The 20,064-nt window shown below is 36.6% G+C and overlaps 1 protein-coding gene across 1 annotated transcript in view; it reads right to left on the minus strand.

The window, feature by feature from the left end:
• Window positions 1–16,134, minus strand: part of LOC132168696 (actin-related protein 4) — a 19,725-nt gene extending 3,591 nt beyond the window's left edge. The window contains exons 1-17 of the mRNA XM_059579715.1: window positions 16,013–16,134; window positions 15,784–15,875; window positions 13,970–14,146; window positions 13,793–13,866; window positions 12,954–13,034; window positions 11,051–11,111; window positions 10,868–10,917; window positions 9,923–9,977; window positions 9,201–9,278; window positions 9,026–9,079; window positions 8,038–8,091; window positions 6,624–6,684; window positions 5,554–5,605; window positions 5,266–5,332; window positions 1,648–1,710; window positions 1,481–1,543; window positions 933–995 (exon numbers count right to left, since the gene is read on the minus strand). Of these exons, the coding sequence (XP_059435698.1) occupies window positions 933–995; window positions 1,481–1,543; window positions 1,648–1,710; window positions 5,266–5,332; window positions 5,554–5,605; window positions 6,624–6,684; window positions 8,038–8,091; window positions 9,026–9,079; window positions 9,201–9,278; window positions 9,923–9,977; window positions 10,868–10,917; window positions 11,051–11,111; window positions 12,954–13,034; window positions 13,793–13,866; window positions 13,970–14,146; window positions 15,784–15,875; window positions 16,013–16,025 (1,158 nt within the window). The 5' untranslated portion in view covers window positions 16,026–16,134. The remainder of the gene's footprint in view (window positions 1–932; window positions 996–1,480; window positions 1,544–1,647; window positions 1,711–5,265; window positions 5,333–5,553; window positions 5,606–6,623; window positions 6,685–8,037; window positions 8,092–9,025; window positions 9,080–9,200; window positions 9,279–9,922; window positions 9,978–10,867; window positions 10,918–11,050; window positions 11,112–12,953; window positions 13,035–13,792; window positions 13,867–13,969; window positions 14,147–15,783; window positions 15,876–16,012) is intronic.
• Between the last annotated feature and the right edge of the window lie 3,930 nt (window positions 16,135–20,064).

The raw sequence follows: 20,064 nt of genomic DNA on the forward strand, positions 1-20,064 counted from the left end.
AAAAATAAAATGGCTCCCTTAAAAAGTGCTGCTACATTTAACTTTTTTTTTAGCTCTTCTAATCAAATATCTATTTTACATATATTTTTGGCTCATCCAATGTAGGAGGTTTTTTGAACATTTGAAGAGCTATTCTAGATAAAAGTAACATTTAGCTCTTCCATTGGAAATGCTCTAAGGGGGTCAGTAATTCAGTAGCAGTTATCAGTGCATCATGTGTATTTAAGTGAGACTATTTCTTAATGAAAGGTATCAAAGTATTTGCACCTAAAGCTGTGAGCTTATAGCCATGTGCTATAGAGGGATTGGCCCCTTGAAGTGCCATAGTGTTTTTATTGCTTTTTATTTACCAATTATCATCCCCAAATATCTAGGCTCATAACAGAGGTCTATTACCACAGACAACGGCGACCCAGCCGGAACATACCCAAAAGGCAAACCCACAACCATCACCAGGATCAGGTTGGTAATCGATGAGCTGTCCAACCACGGCGGGAATAAGAAACCGGCGACAGTAAAACTCACCGGAACACACCCAACAAGCTGGAAAACCCCATTCGAAGTCGCCAGGACCAAACCAGCCACGGGCAACCCAAGGGCCTGGCCAGATAGTCCCACACTGGCTATTGACTCAAAAACCACTTATGGGCCACTATCAGAGCCCTTATGGAGTTGGGCTTAGACGTGGACTTGGGCTTGGGCTTGGGGCTTAGACGTGGACTTGGGCTTGGGCTTGGGGCTTAGACATGAACTAGGTCATTTAACACTTAAAGCCCACTGCAAGATGAGACTAATCCATATAATCATTGAAAAAACAGTACCAACCAGAAAGTTCACCAAGAGTTGGGAGGAAAAAATTTAAAAAAAAAAAAAAAAAACAAAGGAGAAGAAAAAAAAACACAGTAGGTAGTGCTTCGGGGAAAAAAATATACTTCTAGCAAATCTTTCTCAAGGCGTTCCTTCAACTGTTGCATTGATGCTGTGCCACCAGCAAGCTGCATACAAGAGAAACAGCAGAACCAAATTAGTTCGAAAATGCTCCAAGCTAGAGTAAACAAAGAAAGTTACTTCTGTCAGATATATATATATATATATATATATATTGTGATGTCTGATCCAGTTTCATTAAGAAATTAGTTGATGTCCCTAATGTTGTCTCTGAAGCACACGTCAAGGAGTCCCATGGAAAAGCTTATATCCTTGATATAATAATTAGCCCAATTAAGCTACTATGAAGTCTGCAGATATGATACATTATAAAACTATAATACTTTTATCAATTTTTCCACCAAAAGGAAAATATTATAAGATATCCAACTTAAACTAGGTTACACTCAAGTTTTCAATACCTAGTTGCATTTTATAATCTACAACAAACAAGAAACAAAGACAAGAATTTGATGGGAGTAGGAATGTTACATGACATTTCAAGGAAGAAAATTGAAAAGGAAAGAGGCGAGCTGACACATATTAAGTTTACCAGTATACTACTGAATAGCTCTCTCCGAATATCCACGTCACATCTATTAATACTGTCTATTACCTGAACAGATTAAAAAGAAATCAGTAATTGAAGAGTGATTGAAAAAATAATTAAAGCGCAAATACATGCAAGTGTACATCCATAATGAAATAAAAGGAGCTTACCATCTGTGGCAAACCACGAACTGAAGGAGCAATCTCCGCAAAATTATCCATACCAGGAATTGTCTGAGGTTTACATCATTAACAAAATTTGAAACATGAACAAACACCAAAAGAAAAAAGGGAATTTGCATTACCAAGTAGATATGTGCACAAAACCTCTAAGATCTAAATATCAGTTCAACCAGTTTGCATATGTACATTAATATTTTTGGTAAGCGCACATATACTAAAACTGAAGATCAGATGTTTATTGCACATGCACTTGTCAAGAAATGATCAGTCACTGAGGTGAATGAAAATTAAAGAGGGATAACATTTAGGAACCAAATGTGCTCTTGTGCCTACGATGTAAGAATTTGAGATTAATGCAGCCAATATTCAGTCAAAACTAGAACTATGGGGCACTGAAAAGCTATGAAATAAACATCACAGAATTCAACTGATCATTACAAAGTGTTGTCAGAGGAATTTACGAACCTTTTTTTTCTAAGCAATAAACAAGGGGACTCTTGATTCTAATTGGGGTGGGGGGTGTGGGGTGGGGGGGGGGGTTTGGAGAGGAGAGTGAGAGAAAGAATTTGTTGGAATGCTTCCATAAACATCATGGGAAGCAGCTCATATAACTACATCATGTGCCCGAGAGCCGGCACTTCTATAACATTGTTTGCCGTCCACTTTGAGAAAAGCTTGAGATGTTGGTGCATGTCAGAGATTAAGGGGGACATGTGCCAATCAGAAACTAAGTCTTTGTGCTAGATTGCCACGATTAACGTGGAATCTCCATAGGATTAGGTTTTGCTAGCCCATATTTGCTGCATGGGTCACTGCCAGCAAAGCTGTCCAAGCTTCCTCGGAATTAACTTCAAGAGGAGGAAGACATTCAGCTCCGGCTGAGATAGAGTCCAATTTCATCATTGAAAACAGCTGTGGCGAAAGAAAAGGGATCCCTCATAGTTACATCAAAGATAGCTTTGATGAAATTTTTCGAAAGGGGAGACCATTCTTCTAGGCAAGAAGACAATTTTTCCAGTTGTAGTTTGCATGAATGATTTAAAGAAAGTTAGAGGCCTGTTATGCTTGATGTTGTTTTTGCGCAGCCTACCTCACACCTTATTATTTAGGTTTTGAGAAATATAACAATGATCAAAATACCCACAACCCTAATAATTCTTCTAACACTCCCTCTTAAATTTGAACATATATATTGCATAAGCTCAGCTTGGAAGAAACAAGCAAATGAAAAAAAAAAAAAAAAAAAACTCTTAACACTCCCCCTCAAGTTGGAACAACTTAGAGCACACAATACACACACACAAAAAAAAAAAAAAAAAAAAAAAAGTCGATAAAACCTCAATGCTGGTCGAAAACTTGCTAGAAAACTACAACGGGCGGTCAGATCTTGCCGTAAAACACCAAGGCCAGTAGGATCTTGCCGGAAAACACCAAGGGCCGGTTGGAACACACAAACACCCTAGACCGGTCGGATCTCAATGCAAAACACCAAAAGTCAGTCGATCTCACCGCAAAACACTAAGGCCGATAGGATCTCAACAACCAACTACAACAATTGATTTTTTTTTTTTTGATAAGAACTACAACAATTGATTGATGATCAATGCGACCAACAATAGTCAACCACAACCAACAACATTGGATTGATCATCAATACAACCAACAACAAAAAATCAACACCGAAAACTTGTAAACACAACCAAGCCCTCAAATGCTCCTGGCTTGTAGTGCAGATCTAATTGATCAAAGAAAAGACCTCCGGCTAAATGGAGTTTTGGACAGTGGGGTTTCTAGCCATCCAGATAAAATCCAGGATGATAGAGGCAAAAATCTGGAAATGATGCACCTCCACCGACGTGATAGAAAGAGTTGCATGGGGATCCAAAATAGATTTAATCCAAACATGAATGGGCTGGTCAGCAAAGATGAAGGTATTAATGGGCCATTGTAGTTCACACCAAATGATTCTAGCTACGTTGCAGCCAAGAAAGAGGTGCTCTATTGATTGCAGATGAGAGTGGCATATTGGGTAGCTTAGTCTTCAGAAGTAGATAAGCGGATGAATCTGGAAATGTTAGTTTGGTAGGCAAGATGTTCCAGGAAAGTTTCCAGAGAAATGTTCGAGTCTTTCATGCAACCTGAGTTTCCAAAGTGTTTTCCACTCAGAATTAGATAAAAGGCTGGTACGAGTAGGACTCAATTGTCGATCAATCTCATGAGCCGATAGAAATATTGGCACTGCATTTTGAATCTTGTAAAGCCAAGAGTAAGTTGGCTTTTTGATTGAATCTGGTGTTTATACAATCAAAAATGGCAAAATAAAGCTCCAATTAACTAATAAAGGAGAAGGGGTTCAACAAATGTCATATCCAAAACCCCAGGAAGATGGTATGCACACTGGGAATACGCTAAAGTGCAGGAAAACTGTTGTTAGTTAAGAAAAGTTCTCATTAATCACATGGTGCTTACAAGTGAGCTATTCAGAACATGAATAGTATCACTAAAGCAATTAAAGCCAATTTCTCCACTATATATATATATATATATATATATATATATATATTGTTAGGTAATTGGCCCTAAGGGGAGAGAGAAGGGAAGATTCAAACTAGTAACATTCGCTTCATGAGGCGTGGTCTGAGCCGATTGAGCTACCCCTTGGGTCCCCACAATCATTTTTAAAAACTCAGCAGCATAAAAATCAGACACCTCAGCTAGAGAGAGCAAGCTACAGAAATCATGCAAGCTACTGGAGACAGTCTAGAGACTACGCTGCAACACAGTTCCAAAATTTTCTGACACAAGTGACAACATGTCTGTTCCTTAGCTCATTCATTTTTTCTTCTTTACTCTTTTCACTTGGACAGCAGCTTGGCAAGCTCCTTTAGTGATAAATTTCTCTGATTTTCTCTTTCTATTCTCTTCTTCTACTTAGGCGCTTTCCTTTATACTCCCTGTGTAAATAGGTTGCGCCCCTTTACGCTTTTGTTTTATATAATATTATTTATCAAAAAAAAGAGGCCAAGTAAATAAAACAACTACAAAAATCCTTTCTCCACCATTGATGAATATTTTCAGCATCACAACAATCAGACATCTCCAGAACTTCAAACTGCATCAACATAGATGAGAGATTGGCAAAGCCACATCTAATTTCTACCGTGTTCGAGCAAACGACTTATCTTTCAGTGTCTTACTAAAGCAATGTACTAGAAAAGGTTACCAGTTAAAGTTAGAAAGTTAGAATTAACAGAGAGCCAATTAGACTTTTAAAGGTAGAGTCCAACTTAGCCAATATACGGGCAAAATGACTTAGCTATCTCAACCCCATAGAATCATAATAGACTAGACAAGATTAACGTATAAAGACAAATATTAAAAGTCCGAATTGAATGAGAAAGATAATAACTTTTTTTGATAAGTAATAGTCAAGTTTTATTAAAAGTGTAAGGCGCCCCTACGTACACTGGAAGTATACAAGCGGAAACACCTAACTAGAAAAAGAAAATAACAACAAAATATAATCAGATATGCACCCAAAATTTTCAATTTATCTGAAAAATATATATAAAAATCTGACACCATGTAAATTTGCAAGCCACCCACCTGAACCAACGATGGATTAAATAGAATATCAGGAATCTTGAATCTGTCAGATCCAATTTCAATTGTCCTGTGTTATGTGGAATAAAATAACTAGATATCAATATTAGAAATAACAATTTAAAGCTTATCAAGCAGAATAAAACTAGGTAATATTATGTTGTTATGATGCCACATTGTGTCTCATGAATCCATAAAGGTTACAGAGACAAGAACCAACAAATTCAAAGATGCAAAGCAATGAAACAAGATGAAATCTGATTACAGGTAACAAAAGAGTATGGGACTTACTGGCCATCAGGTAGCTCGTATGGTGTCATTGGAATGTTGGAATAAGCACTTTCTGTGACAACAAGGACACTATATGAGAATGCTTAGTATGATTGATGCGTCTAAAGATCAAAGCATTTCCCTATGCAGTGGACATTTAATCTTAAGAGCATTAACAAGATTATCAAGGTTAAATATAGAAGAACAAGACCAATTGTATATTGTCTAATGCTAATCTGAAAGTATTAATTCTTGGCTTCTCAGGCTTGACATTTTCCAAGATTCTTTATTTTCCAAGATTCAACTTAACCTAGTTTTGAAAGAATTAATTTATCTCAGTAGTCCTCAAGTAGTAGGCTCATTGCCCTCAAACCCTAATGAACAGATACGGTTGTGCTGTACAGGGGACCTTTAATCTAGGAAGATAAATTTATCTTCAAACACCCATGAGTAAAGATGCCAAAATATATATTGCCAAATGTATCCGCTAGATGGGGCACCTTTGAGTACATTCCTTCCAACAATAACTAACACTGTTCCAACTCATGTCAGCCACATGCCATGATCCAACATGTGTCCACACATGTTCGAGTCCTCTCAGCATCTAATGCTGCACAATTAAGACATTAATTCTATATAGAACATGCTTTGCTAGAAATTAACGTGTGAGGATCCAAGATGTGTCATCTACAATCCATTCCCAACCCAAACCCCCTAAGAAGTAACAAACTGGAGGGGGGGGGGGGGGGGGGGGCGTGGGTGGGTGGGTGGAAGGTATGGAAGAATCAGGTACTGGACCTATCACCAGGAGTTAGGGAACCCTTACAATTTTATTTTTTTATTTTTGATAAGTAGAAGCCTTTCAAACAATGAGGAAAACATCCAAAAATGCACTCACAAATTTTATGAATTGCTACAAGAAACATCCTTGCAGACAAAGCAGTAACCACAAAAAAAAAAAAAAAAACACATTACCCAAATAAGTTAAGCAAAGACATACATGCATATATGAATCTCCAATTAGAAAAAATGTAATGCGCAAAAACAGAGTAGAAAAGCAGCTGGAGGTATACATATGGGAAAACACAAACCATCATATGGAGTATCTGGGGCCCGACATACACATTCCTTAATATCACTGGAGATTACCCTCTGCAACAGGAAAACGACCAGAAAAAAATGAAAGGGTACTCCTAGCATATAAAATATAAAGGATAAATCATCTAAATAAAGAGAAATGCTACCCGAGCTCCCACATTTTACTCCCTCACCCTAACACCCTGACGTGGCAGATGGTTTCCACTATCCCAAACCAAACCCCATCTGAAGAATTCTTGGGCACAAAATCCAAGGGCTTTTTGGGAGGTATAACCCTCACCCTCTTCTCTAGAGCCTTTCACTGTCACAATCCAAAGGTGCAGATCGCCTTTTCTAGGTGAATTGAATGAAATCCTTCAAAATCCTTTCAGGGAGCATTGTGTCTTCTTCATCCTTATTTTTAGCAACAGCTCTAATCTCCTCCCTAATTTGGTTGAAAGACCTACATAAGGCAGGAGAACCACCCCTCAGATCCTCAAGCGTGATCATCTTTCTTCTTCTTATTGAGTTCCAAAAGAGTTTCAGAAAAGCAAAAAAAAAAAAAGGAAAGAAATTGAATTCCAAAGGATTTTCGGAGAACTAAAAGCAAGGCAAGAAATTGGCTGAAGGACCCATATAAGGCAGGAGAATCTCTCTGGATCAATTTGTGCCTCTGTATTGTACACCCACATTCTTGTAGCTTCTTGGGATAGAAGGTTGGTGAAAAGAGGGGTGAGTCAGAGATTCAGCAAGCTATTGAAAACTTACAAAGTAAGCCATTTTTTAATAAAGTACATAAAACAAAGTCAATTTAATAACAAAGTATGACCAATGCCTGGTTTGTGAAAATAAAGAAGAAGCACAAAACAGAGCAAGAGACCCAAAGAGCATTGGCCGTACTCTCAACCAATTTCTTGCCTTGCTTTTAGTTCTCCGGAACTCCCTTGAAATTCAATTTCTTTCCTTTTTTTTTGTTTCTCTGAAACTCTTTTGGAACTCAATAAGAAGAAAAAAGATGACCACGCTTGAGGATCTGAGGGCAGTTCTCCCACCTTATGTGGGTCCTTCAACCAAATTAGGGAGGAGATCAGAGTTGCTAAAAATAAGGATGAAGAAAACGCAATGCTCACTGAAAGGATTTTGAAGGATTTCATTCAATTCATCTAGAAAAAGCGATCTGCACCTTTGGATTGCGAAAGTGAAAATGCTCATAAAAAGAAGAGGGTGAGGGTTATACCTCCCAAAAACCTCTTGGATTTTGTGCCCAAATATGTCAGAAAGCAACCCTATTTTACACGTTAAATGGGCGCTAGATAGTGGAAATCTGATGTGGCAACTGTCACGTCTGGGTGTAAGGGTGGGGGAGTAAAATGTGGGAGTACAGTTAGCATTTCTCCTAAATAAATAAATAACTGTGAAATCGCAGACCTGGGAGTAAAGCCTGTAGCTTTCTGTTGTATTTGGAAAATCCATGTCTACTGTCTGCGAGATTCAGAAAAGTTAAGTGTCCAAAGAATGACAGTATTGAATAATGTTAACAAATGCACCTGATGACTTATAGCATGAAAAAGCATACAACAGAAGCAAATGTGAATACAGAATTAGGAAATGTAGTGCTTTTCATTCAAGATAATAATGGAAGGCAGAACTAAGAATCTTGAGTTATCTAGTAGTGCAACAATAAAATGTATTCTCAAACCGAGAAGCACTGAGAAGCATGAAAAAGCATACAACAGAAGCAAATGTGAATACAGAATTAGGAAATGTAGTGCTTTTCATTCAAGATAATAATGGAAGGCAGAATTAAGAATCTTGAGTTATCTAGTAGTGCAACAATAAAATGTATTCTCAAACCGAGAAGCACTTTAATAAACCAAGACACATACAGAGAAGCATCAGTCTTTTTGGTAAATACACCAAGACACATAAGAGGAACAGTGGTCAAGGTGTGGAAGACAAACCTCTTTCTGATAATTTAACTCTAATCTTGGGCAACAACCAACAGCTTTTTGGATTTCAAGGGCTTTTATTATAAGCAGAACGTCATATTATCAAATGGGAACCAGGTATATCTTAGGGCCAAATGAAACCAAATTTCAGTGCCAACATTCCCGTTTGGACCAAGTGAATTCATTGTTAAAGAAGTCATTAATTCTTAGTGAATAAGGTCCTATGTTTCTGAACCCCCAAAAACAATTCTCACATGAGCCTTCTCGAATAAAACTTGGACGCTACCTGACCATGTAGGTATTATAATGCTGTGGTTCTAAGCATAGCAAGAAGTCAAGACACAGGAGGTGAGGGAAGACATGAGATTGAAATATGATACCTTCCAATTCCATACCACAAATAAGAGGGAAAAAAAAAGAATGACTTATGTGCACAAAAGAAACTACCACTGAGAATCATTAAATACCTGAAACTCTCCTGGCCGAGTTTCCTTTCTCTTGAATGAAAATCTGGGTTTTATCTGTGCAACAGACAAGAAGAAAACATTCTAAAACTAAAAAGAAAGGAAACTAAGCACCTTGAGACAATTGATTTGTCTTTCAAGATTAAAAAAAAAAAAAAAAATTACTCTAGCCACTTACCATAATACCTTTGCTTTCCAAACTTTTCAATAAGCAATCACTGAGATATTCTCCTCCAATTGCAGAAGATGCCACAGCCTATATTTGCAAATGCAATAACAAGGCAAAGAATCTTTTACAAGTTGAGAAAAGCTTTATCAAAACTTTTAACATACGGGCATTAACAAATATTGTCCTTTCATATGCCAGGGGTGGGGGGAGGGGCCACATTATAGACATATAAGATGAATGTTAACTTCTAAAAGTGAAGCTTATATCATCACCGAGTAACATTATTGTGTGAAAATATAGAATATGTCAACAAAAGATGGCCATAGAAACTTATCGACTAACATGCTAATAACCTTTATACAATAAGTCAGCATAGTACATAAAGGACAATGTGATTTATTGAGAAGTTATCACAAATATCACTTGAAATTAAAAATATTAAGGAGCACCATAAAAGGGAAGAAAATTTTCAAGCACACAAAGCTACCAACACACACACCCACATATTGATATACTGCACAAAAACTTGGTTAAAAATATATATATTTCAAAAAAAAAAAAGTAACAGTAATCAGATCCTCTCAAAACTAAGCGTTCAAGTCACATGCAAGAATCCCGTGTGTAGAAATTGGGTAAAAACTGAGTTTGCTTGACACGTAAACAGAAAATATGAACTCAAATAAAATTGTGAAGCAAGTCATTCTTTCTTTTGGTTGGAAGGTGGGCGATACCTTCTGAAGAACATAACCATCATGCACTGGGGCAACTGTAGTTGATCCTCCACCACTGAATTAGTTGGTAATTATCGAAAATATCATACATTAGTTTTGCTTCTAACATATATCAAGAAATATTAGAAGAGGATAAACATTGGATCAAAATATAAGTGAAAAGGAAAAACTTAACAATTGCACACAGTGCATTTTTATTGACAAGAATATTCTAATCAACAGATTTCTTGCATGGAGAAGGACAGAGAAGGAATAACATTCTTTTCGATTTCAAAAAATTACTAACATATTCATTTAGACGACAGAAGGAACATAATATCAATTAATAAGTCAATTTCTTTTAACTCCAAAATATTGAGAATCGATTAATTCCCTTTGAAAATTGTGCTGAAATTTTTACTAAGAAATTGATGAAATTCAGTGTTCAAACTTCTAATACCTCTGCAACAGCAAGCATAATGCAAATGAAACCAAACTACAGAAATGAGGAGCACATTGTTGTAACATATCCAATACTCTTCGTCTTTTGAGCTCATATATGCATTTAAATATCTTTTCTTTTTTTTTTCAAGTACTTCTTTCTCAGCTTTGTGATACTTTTTTGGTGTCTTAACGGTGTAGCCCAACATATTAAAGAAATTCAAATGTTTTCCATTCCACCTATAAAAATCTAAGGAAACAATGTAAAGAAAAAGTAACTCAAGAAAAGGAGAGAAGGTTTGAGCCAATATGAAACTCCTAAGATAACCCCCAAGAAACACTAAAATTCAAGCAATATTACTCCATAGCATGAAATGTCACAAAATAATCACAGAAATACAATCTAACTATGATATACAAAGTGGCCTAAACTAAAAGGGATGTCAAACAATAACACTTTAGCAGTTGGTAGAAAGGTAATGCAAGAAGAGAAACCGATACTGATACTGAATACATATATCCTACCAGTCAACAACTAATGAGGTAGCACGCCCTGATGCAAAAGATGTGAGAACCTGGCATCAACAAGCACTCCAATCAATCACCATACTGACATTTCTTGATAAAGGAGAGGAAAAAGAGCATATTCATATTGATACTCAGACTGATTCAATTAGAAGTGAGTTCATGGGTCCACTAGGGGCATACAGCATTCTTGGCCAAAAATAGTGCGGGAACTTTGTACTTCTCAAACATAAGCTCTGCCGTCCTGTCAGATACATGAAAATCAAACTCTTTTACTACAAACTAATATCCTAAAGAATAAAATACAAAGACCTAAAACCATTAATATTGGTTATCAATAAAAGAAATAAAGCTTTATTGAGTTAGGTTGGTAGAATTATTCATCATCAACAAATAAAATATAACTAAATAAAAACTGTTTAGCAAATATGCAAAGTTAGAGCCAGATAATGAAAGAATATAGCCCTGTGTGACAAGAACCTTTATTTTGTCAAGATTTTATAAAGAAACCACTAATCAATTACCATGCTTTCCATCCAATAGAACTTAACAATATGTGCTATTTAAACCATGAAATTAAACTTTCCTCCATTAATCAAACCAATTTAAATGTTACAAAAGAACCTATTAGACTAATAGGATGGCACTTACATGCAACATTTTTATACAACTGGCACCCTATTCTCGACAAATTCAACTAAAATGCATTTATGCGTAAGATCATTCCACTTTCTAAAAGAGCAATATTAAGTCTTAGTTTTTCATAATCTTAAATCTTAAAACATTTCCATTCACCCAAATTAACATCATCATCTCCACAATAAGTTGCTTTTGCACTTTTGCTTAAGGTTATCTTCTCATAAAGCTTCTGAAGAAAGTGTGACACGGATAACTTATATCATCCTTTCTTAAATTGTAGGTAACCCATCTGAGGCAGAGAGGGCAAAGGTCAGCACTCAAAAGGTTTCGTCCAAGCTTATTCACTTTGAAGTCAGTACATGTGATGCAAAGCATATAGAAGAGGACTTTTTACGAACACTTGATCATCCGAAGAGGAACACTAAAAGGAAGCCTAGGCGTCCATAAGTTTGATTATGTGATCAATCTTAGTTGATTTTTTTGATGTTTTGTGTCTTGAACTTTAGTATTTTCTTATGTTAAGTCTTTTAATTTTTATGTAACAAGTCATGTGACTATTTAATTAGGCATGTGACCACTACATGACAGATCTAGAACGGTTAGATTAGATTTGAATTAGTGGTTGTGATCGTGTCTTAACTAGGGAATCAACTTATTATCTTATTTAGAGTTTTCTGAAGTTGTAAGAGCAGCTTTTTCCAGAGAATTGAATGAACTTTCAGCCAACATTTGTGGCTTTTCTCTCCCTTTCTCATGGGGATTGAGTTTGGGTATTCTTGCTAATTTGATAGCTTAAACTCTCTTTTCCTTTCATTCATATTCAGAATTGCATCAACATGGCGGCTGTTGGATCTTTCCAGACCAGAAGTACATACATGCACCTTAATCCAAGTTATATGCATTGAACGAATAGTTGGGCTGTTCTCTCACAATGATCAACTTCAAAAATTAATTGTTACAAGAGTTATCAGGACAGAACCTAGACAGTTAATGAAAGATAGCCTAAAAAGGAGTTACTCTAAAATTTGCAAGTCCTTAGATTTTTTTTCCCCCGAGTTTCAGCTGAAATTCTTGATGCAAGATAGCTTCTTGTCGAACTCTCAGTTTCATTTTGCAGAACATAAACACTAGAACTATCATTGTATCACAGAAGACCTTGTTTATACAAATAATGTCAACATATTTATGCAGTGTTCCTCAACAGTTACCAATATCTGTTCCTCAAAAGTTTTGAGGAAAAAAAATACCAGCTATAACTCAGGAAATAACTGACAAATAAAGTTGCAAGGAATGACTAAATTAAGGCAATTCTCAGTAGCTCTAAAATAACCATACTACTCGCATAAAGATTATAAATCCACGAAATGCTCTAAAATGTGTTGAAAATGAGAAGCACTCATCAAGTGTATCATCAACTAAGAAAAAATATTACACAGTGCCAGATCACCTTTCTCTTTGTTGTTGAGTATTGGAAGATGGTTCTGCAAGTAGCATTGGATGCTCTTTAGGATCAATCAATAGGCATTCCCTAAAGCAAAAGGGCAACCAGTTACAGCATACAGAAACATAATTTGAGAAAGAAAAAAATCATATAGTATAAGATGGAAAGGAAGTACAAATTTCTAGACTGATAACTGATTTTTTTATTGATAAATAACAAACATCTCTTATGGGTTTTGAACCCACAAGCAAACCTCCGCCCAGTGCTCACAAGTAGATGTGTTATTTGAACTAGAACTCATTGGTCTAAGCTGATAAATGATTTTTTAAATAAAAAATCAAAATGCTTTCACATAGTTACATTCAAAATTTGATTGTTTTCAAGCAAGAGAGATGGCATATTTCTATGTTGTTTGGAATATAACATTAAATGTAAAAGTACATACATAGGTAAATACTTGATATGCTAGCATATAAACATATTTTCTACACACAGAGAGAGAGCAATGACTATGAGATCCTTCAGACTTCACCTCATCTATGGGTGGCAACACTCTAGGCTTCTAATATCATGTTTTAGGGAATTGGAAATGAAACATTACAGGTACAATGAGGCCTCATTCTATAATGGGTCAACATCGATGGTTCAAGATCTCTTCTAAAGTATTATCCTACCACTCAAGATGGACAAATGACAGTAGCTTTGCCATATCTCCAAACTGCAAGATATCATATGTTCATCATTATTTGCCAATCATATAATATTTGTACGATTTATTAGCCCAAGCCATCTCTATTTCATGAGCACCAGAAAAGAAGTAGATGAATATCACCCTCAGTAATTACCTAAAAGCATGGTCCCATATGTTGTCAACCATATCCCAGTCAACAACAACTCCATCCTTTATGGGTGACAGAACCTAATAGAAAGCAGAAAAGATAATCAAAACCTTAAAACATGAAACATTCTGGAAATATCCTATCAAAATCCCCCTATTAACAGATAATAACTAGAAAATTTACCTCCATATGATCCCGGCGAAAACCTAAGGCTTGAGATCCAACAAACAATTTGCGTTTCCCCTTGGCTTTTTCAGAATCAAGCGTTCTGACAGTGTTTTTAGAATCTACAGCAGATCCAGAGTTATTTTCAGTTTTTTCAGTGTCATCCACCTCCATTTGATCAATTGCTCCGACAACCTTAACAAGCATAGACATATATTAACATTAGTTTTTAACTGCTTTACATGCCAGAATAAAGAAAAATACACTACAATTTCCAAGAATTTTTTTTTTCGAATAAGTAAAGCAAATTCATTAAAAGTGCAAGGGGCTTAACCCAAGTAAACAGGAAGTATACAAGATCAAAACATCCAACAACATCAAGAATGAAGAAAGCATGCGCAAAAAGCTACAAAGCTAGAGATCTTGAGAAAGGCGTTGACAAAGATCCACTCAAAAAGTGATTTAAGAAAACGCAGTTGTAGCTCCAAACTCCTCTTCTTGCAATCTTCGAAACTTCAAGCATTCCTTTCTCTCCAAATGCACCACATTAAACAAGAAGGGATTACATGCCAAACAAATAAATTATTCCGACCAAAGCATCCTTTCCAACATGCCAAGAGCTCTACTACCCTTCCGGGCATAACCCACTCTATCATTCCACAACTCTCCCATACTATCACAATGAAGAAGGAGATGATCAATTGTTTCCCCACTCTTTTTACACATACAGCACCAATTCATCACTATGATGTGACACTAACAAAGATTATCCATAGTGACAATTTTCCCTAAGGATGCCGTCCAAGTGAAGCCACCCTTAAAGGAGCCTTAGTCCTCCCAATGTTCTTCCAATGTAAAGAGAAATCAACATTGGGAATGAAAACTTTATAAAAAGTTTTGACCTTTGTCTCTTCAAAGGCGTCCAACAGATCTTATCTTCATCCCCTGACCCAACCAAACATAATACAAAACATTGAAAAGAGAAGAAACAACGTCCACCTCTCAATCATGCATCAATATGATAAAATTCATATCCCAATGCACCTCTCCATTATGAGCTAACATGTGGTCAGCCACCAAAACATCCCTATCCTGAGCAATGCAAAATAACACCGGGAAAGGCTTCCTTTAGAGGACGTTTCCCACACCAAACAACTTGCCAAACCTCATTCGAACGCCATCACCCACCTCTATGCTAACAAAACTAGAGACAGCATCCCAAACCCTCCTAATATCTTTCCAAAAACTCATCTCCGTATGGCCCAGTGACAACATTAGAGCACCAACCTCTCACCTAACTACCATATTTTTTATCCACTACCTATTGCCAATAAGCCCCTCTCTCTCCACAGCATACCTCCATAACCACTACCCCAAAAGAGCCGGATTGAAAGTGAGCAAACTCCTAGTTCCCAAACCTCCAAGATTAAGGGGAGTAAAAACTTCTTCAATGTCCAAAAAATTATATTACACTGGACAATATATTTTGCATCTAACAACTCAAGAGAGAAGATTAAGCTGCGGTGACATCTTATCACAGAAAATTCATGTACCCATGTGAACAACTGTTTCGGTCCAATTGTTTGGAAAAAAAACACAGCAAGTTACATCCTTTTAACGAAACAATCGGAGCTTAAGTAATATATGGAAAAAAACACAGCAAGTTACATCTCCTGAAAATAGCATTCATACTAAATAGCCAATTAGGCCTCAAAATTGTGAACTTTGGGGCCAAGAATAGCAGCAAAAGGCCATATTGTGAGTTGAGTGAGAGTGTGAGTGAGTGGACTAGGCCACTCGAATTTTGACTACTCGGACGTAGAAGCACTTACAGACGGGAACACAGCTTTCGGCGCATCTTCGCCGGCGTAACCAGCTTTGCAGGTGTGCGAGCCCAAGTCGATTACCATAGCTGATACCTCATCTGTAAAATTGCAAAAATAATAAAAATTTTATTAAAAAAAAAAGCAGAGTAAAATTAATGAGTGAGAAAATTCGAAAAATAAAATAAAATAAAATTGAAAGTGTTAGATGAGAAAGAAAAAAAATTCATGCACTCACCGCCTCCGTACATGGTTGCAGATTTCAGAGAGAGTTTGTTTTTTTGGAGGGTGAGGGTTTTGGAAGAACGGTGTTCTAGGGATCAGGATCCCCTCCTATTATTGAAAATACGGGAAGCTCAAATTATTAGATCTTAGCCGTTGATAAGATCTAATGGTCTATACAAGTACAAGCTGTTTTTGTTTTTACCGAGACAATAACTTTTGTTTTCCCTCCAAAAACAAAAAACTTCTTTCTCAAGCTCCTTTCTCATTCCTCCATGAAAGTTTCTTCCTCTTCACACCAGAAGAAAGTTTCATTCTGATTAATGTTGGATTTCTGCCTCCAATCAAACAAAAGAGAGCTCCAAAACAATGTAAGTTTTTTTAGAATCTATTTTCTCATACGGTCTGGGGTGGAGGGAGGTATTTCCCAAAATTTTTCCTTCATCCTGGATATATTGATTGCCATATCCAATGGTGGTTTTCTATAGATTTTCTAGATTGTTTTGGATTATTCAGAAGTTTGTCTAGATTGTTTAGGATCCAAAACCCACACGAAATTCATAAAAAAAGATCCAAGGTTCGATCGAAATTCGGACATGACCCACCGGCTGTAACAAAACCCAGACACCAAATCTTGCAGAAATGAGAAAACTAAAATCCAAGGGGAATAAGAAAAAGGGCAGAACGGGCTCTGAAATAGAAAGACAAAAGAGAGATGAGATGGGTGCAGAAATGGTTTTTTTGAGCTGAGAGAGAGAGTGATAACAAAATGGGCCACTCACGCTTGCTGACAAGATGGGTGCAGAAATAGTTTTTGTTTTTAGCTGAGATGGGTTTTTTTTTTTTGGTGTGTTACTTAAATGGTGAGAACCCACGAGCAACACAAAATCTCAAACTGGGCCACGCATGCTTGCTAACATGTATGGCCCACTTTTAGCTCATTTGATTGAAAAAAAATGCCCACTTGATTTTTTTTTTTTATGATGATTTTGCTTATCACAATGGTGATTGACTGTTTGATTATCTCTTACTGTTGCCTTGAATTTTGTTAGTCAAGTGTAAATATGACTATTTGAGGTTGGTGAGCTATTTGTGGAAATAAATGGGGGCATGAATATGTTCCTTTTAATTTCAATTTGATTGATTCTCTAAGCAAATCAATGTTCAAAAATGATGTCAATGCATTCTCAAATCCTCTACAAAAACTTAAATGTGAATGGAGGCTTCTGAAAAGAGATTTTTTTTTTTTTTTTTTTATACGCATGTTATATAGTTTTTATTTATGTAATTTTGAACTATAGTTAAATTTTGTTTCTTTTATTTTGTTATGTTATTTTGGCATATTTTAATTTTGATTTATTGTTTGTTAATGACAGAGATATACTTTCAAATTTTTTTAAAAAAAAATGGATGTCATTAATTGTGGGTGATTCCTCTCAAAATGTGAATACCAAGGCAAGTTGGACACCTCAAGTTGGTATGGAATTTGATACTCTAGAGGATGCATGGAAGCATTGGGAAAATTATAGAAAGCAAATGGGTTTTGGTGTAAGAAAACAATTTGAAAATAAAAGTAAGTTACATGGAAAAGTAACATCAAAGGGGTTTGTTTGTTGTAAGGAAGGTAAGGGTGTCAAAAATTACCAGGAAATCGGAACCGAAACCGAAAAACCGGAAAACCGGGGACCCGGTTCTAGTTCTAGTTCTAGTTTGAAAAATCAAAAAACCGGGTACCCCAGTTCCAGTACCCGGTTTTTACCGAGAATACCGGAACTGGGTTTATATATATATATATATTAAAAATTTTGATTTTTTAGGATTTTTGGGCTTTTTTATGTTTATTTTTTAATTATTTGGAACAATCACAACAAAGCCTCTTTTTAGACAAAAAAGACTAATAAATTTTTTTTAAAAAAAATGAGTCAACTTATGAAAAAAAAAAAAAAAAAGGGCTTATTTTAGGCCCAACACTTGAAATAAGCCCAAAAATCAATTTTATTCAAAAACCAGTTACCGGACCGAGTAAAACTGGAACCGGCCGGTAACCGAGGTCCCGGTTCCGGTTCCTGTTTCCCAAAACCGCGAACCGGGGTACCCCGGTTCCGGTTCCAGTTTTGGCCAAAAATCGAGAAACCGGACCGAGTTGACACCCCTAAAGGAAGGTGTTCGAAGAGTAGACAAGCGAAATCATCTTTACACTCGTCACTGAGATGAAACAAGGACTCTTTGTCCTGTACGATTGTCGATTTCATTAATAAAAGAGACTGGGAAGTACAAGGTTTATGATTTTGTAGCTGAACATAATCATATTCTGCATCTTGAATGAACCACTTATATGATGAGGTCGCATCGTAAAATGTCAAAAGTTCAAGCATCTGAAATTGATTTGGCATGTGCTTCTGGAATCACTCCTAAGGCACCACATGCATTGATGACTAGAGAGGTTATTGGCAGGGCAAATCTTGGGTATACTGAGCTCAGTCAAAAAAATTATATTCGTACAAGACAACAAATGAACTTAGTATATGGTGAAGTAGGTAGCTTATTGACGTACTTCCACGAACAAATCAATAAAAATCCATCATTTCATTATGTAGTCCAATTAGATAGTGAAGAAAAAATTACTAACATTTTTTGGGCTGATGCAAGAATGATTGCCGACTATGTCTATTTTGGTGACATGATGACTTTTGATAGTACATTTGGTACTAATAAAGAATTGAGACCCCTAGCTGTATTTACTAGTTCTATGACTTCTATATGATGAAACAGTAGAGTCATTCAAATGGCTTTTTAAAAGATTCTTAGATACACATGCAAGTAAAAAGCCTCGATCAATCTTTACAAATCAAGATGCTGTAATGACAAAGGCATTAAATGAGGTGATGCCAGAAACCAGGTATGGATTATGTACATAGCACATAATGCAAAATGGTATCAAGCATTTAGGGTTCGTTTGGCAAAAGCAATGGCCCAGACACTGTTCAGTGTCTGGGCCATTGACCGGTTTTCAGACTAAACATTTGACATATTTTTTTTCAATTTTTCCCCTTTCTGTGAAATTTTTCCACAGACCGGTTTTCCCCCTAATTCCCACGCTTTGTGTTTATGGACAGCGTCTCCCCAACCGCCCCTAACACGCGTCCGAAAGTCTGGGGAGAAACCTGCATTCTCCTCGGCCATCCCCTCGCTACAGAATTCTCCCCCACCCCCACGACGCTCTCTCTCGGATCCTTTAACTGACTTTCCCTTTGAGCCTTTTAATTTCGATTTAAATTTCCTGACCTCGGGTTACTGCCTTCATCATGTATATTAGAGGCTTCGCCTCACAAAAATCCCAAGCACCCATCCAGAAATTCATCTGCCAGTGTAGCCAGAAGCCAGCCTCGGTGGAGAAGACCTCTAGCCACGGCTCCACTCACACTCACACGATCGAAGGTACTGCATATAGATTTTTGGCTATCTTGTGTAGAATTTTATTTTGTTAGTTTGGTTTTTCCTTATAAATGTTGGCAGATAAGCAAAGTCAACACTGTCTGATACGTCATTTGCTTTAACTGGAACTTGTTTTCTCTAGACTGGTTATTCGCTACCATAGATTTCCACATCTAATCCCTAGACTGCAACATGTTTTCTAGGTGCCCTCTATACTATGCTTGTTCAGTAGCAAACAATTTTTCAAGTCTACCAACTTCTGCTCGGGTTTGCTCTTCTATGTCCTTCAAGTGCTGCATGATTTTTTTTTCGTAAGCTGTCATCTCGTTGTCGGCCCAAAGAAAGAAGCCACAATCACCAACTTGCTACAACATACAATATTTGGAAGAAAAGTCAAAAATATACCCTAAACCAAATAAAATTGGTCAAAAAATGCAAACATAGAAAATAAATGTCATACAATACTTTATACTTTTCGCACACATACCACTTTCTACTCTAATTATCATTTGTCCAGGAATACCTTACGAAGGCAACAACTCTACAGCGACATAATGAACGGCCACTCGACGCATCACTATTTGCAGACATAATCAACCCTGTGATATTGTGAAGGGGATGCATAGAGCATTT

This window comes from Corylus avellana, chromosome ca2, assembly GCF_901000735.1.
Source record: "Corylus avellana chromosome ca2, CavTom2PMs-1.0".
NCBI lineage: Eukaryota > Viridiplantae > Streptophyta > Magnoliopsida > Fagales > Betulaceae > Corylus > Corylus avellana.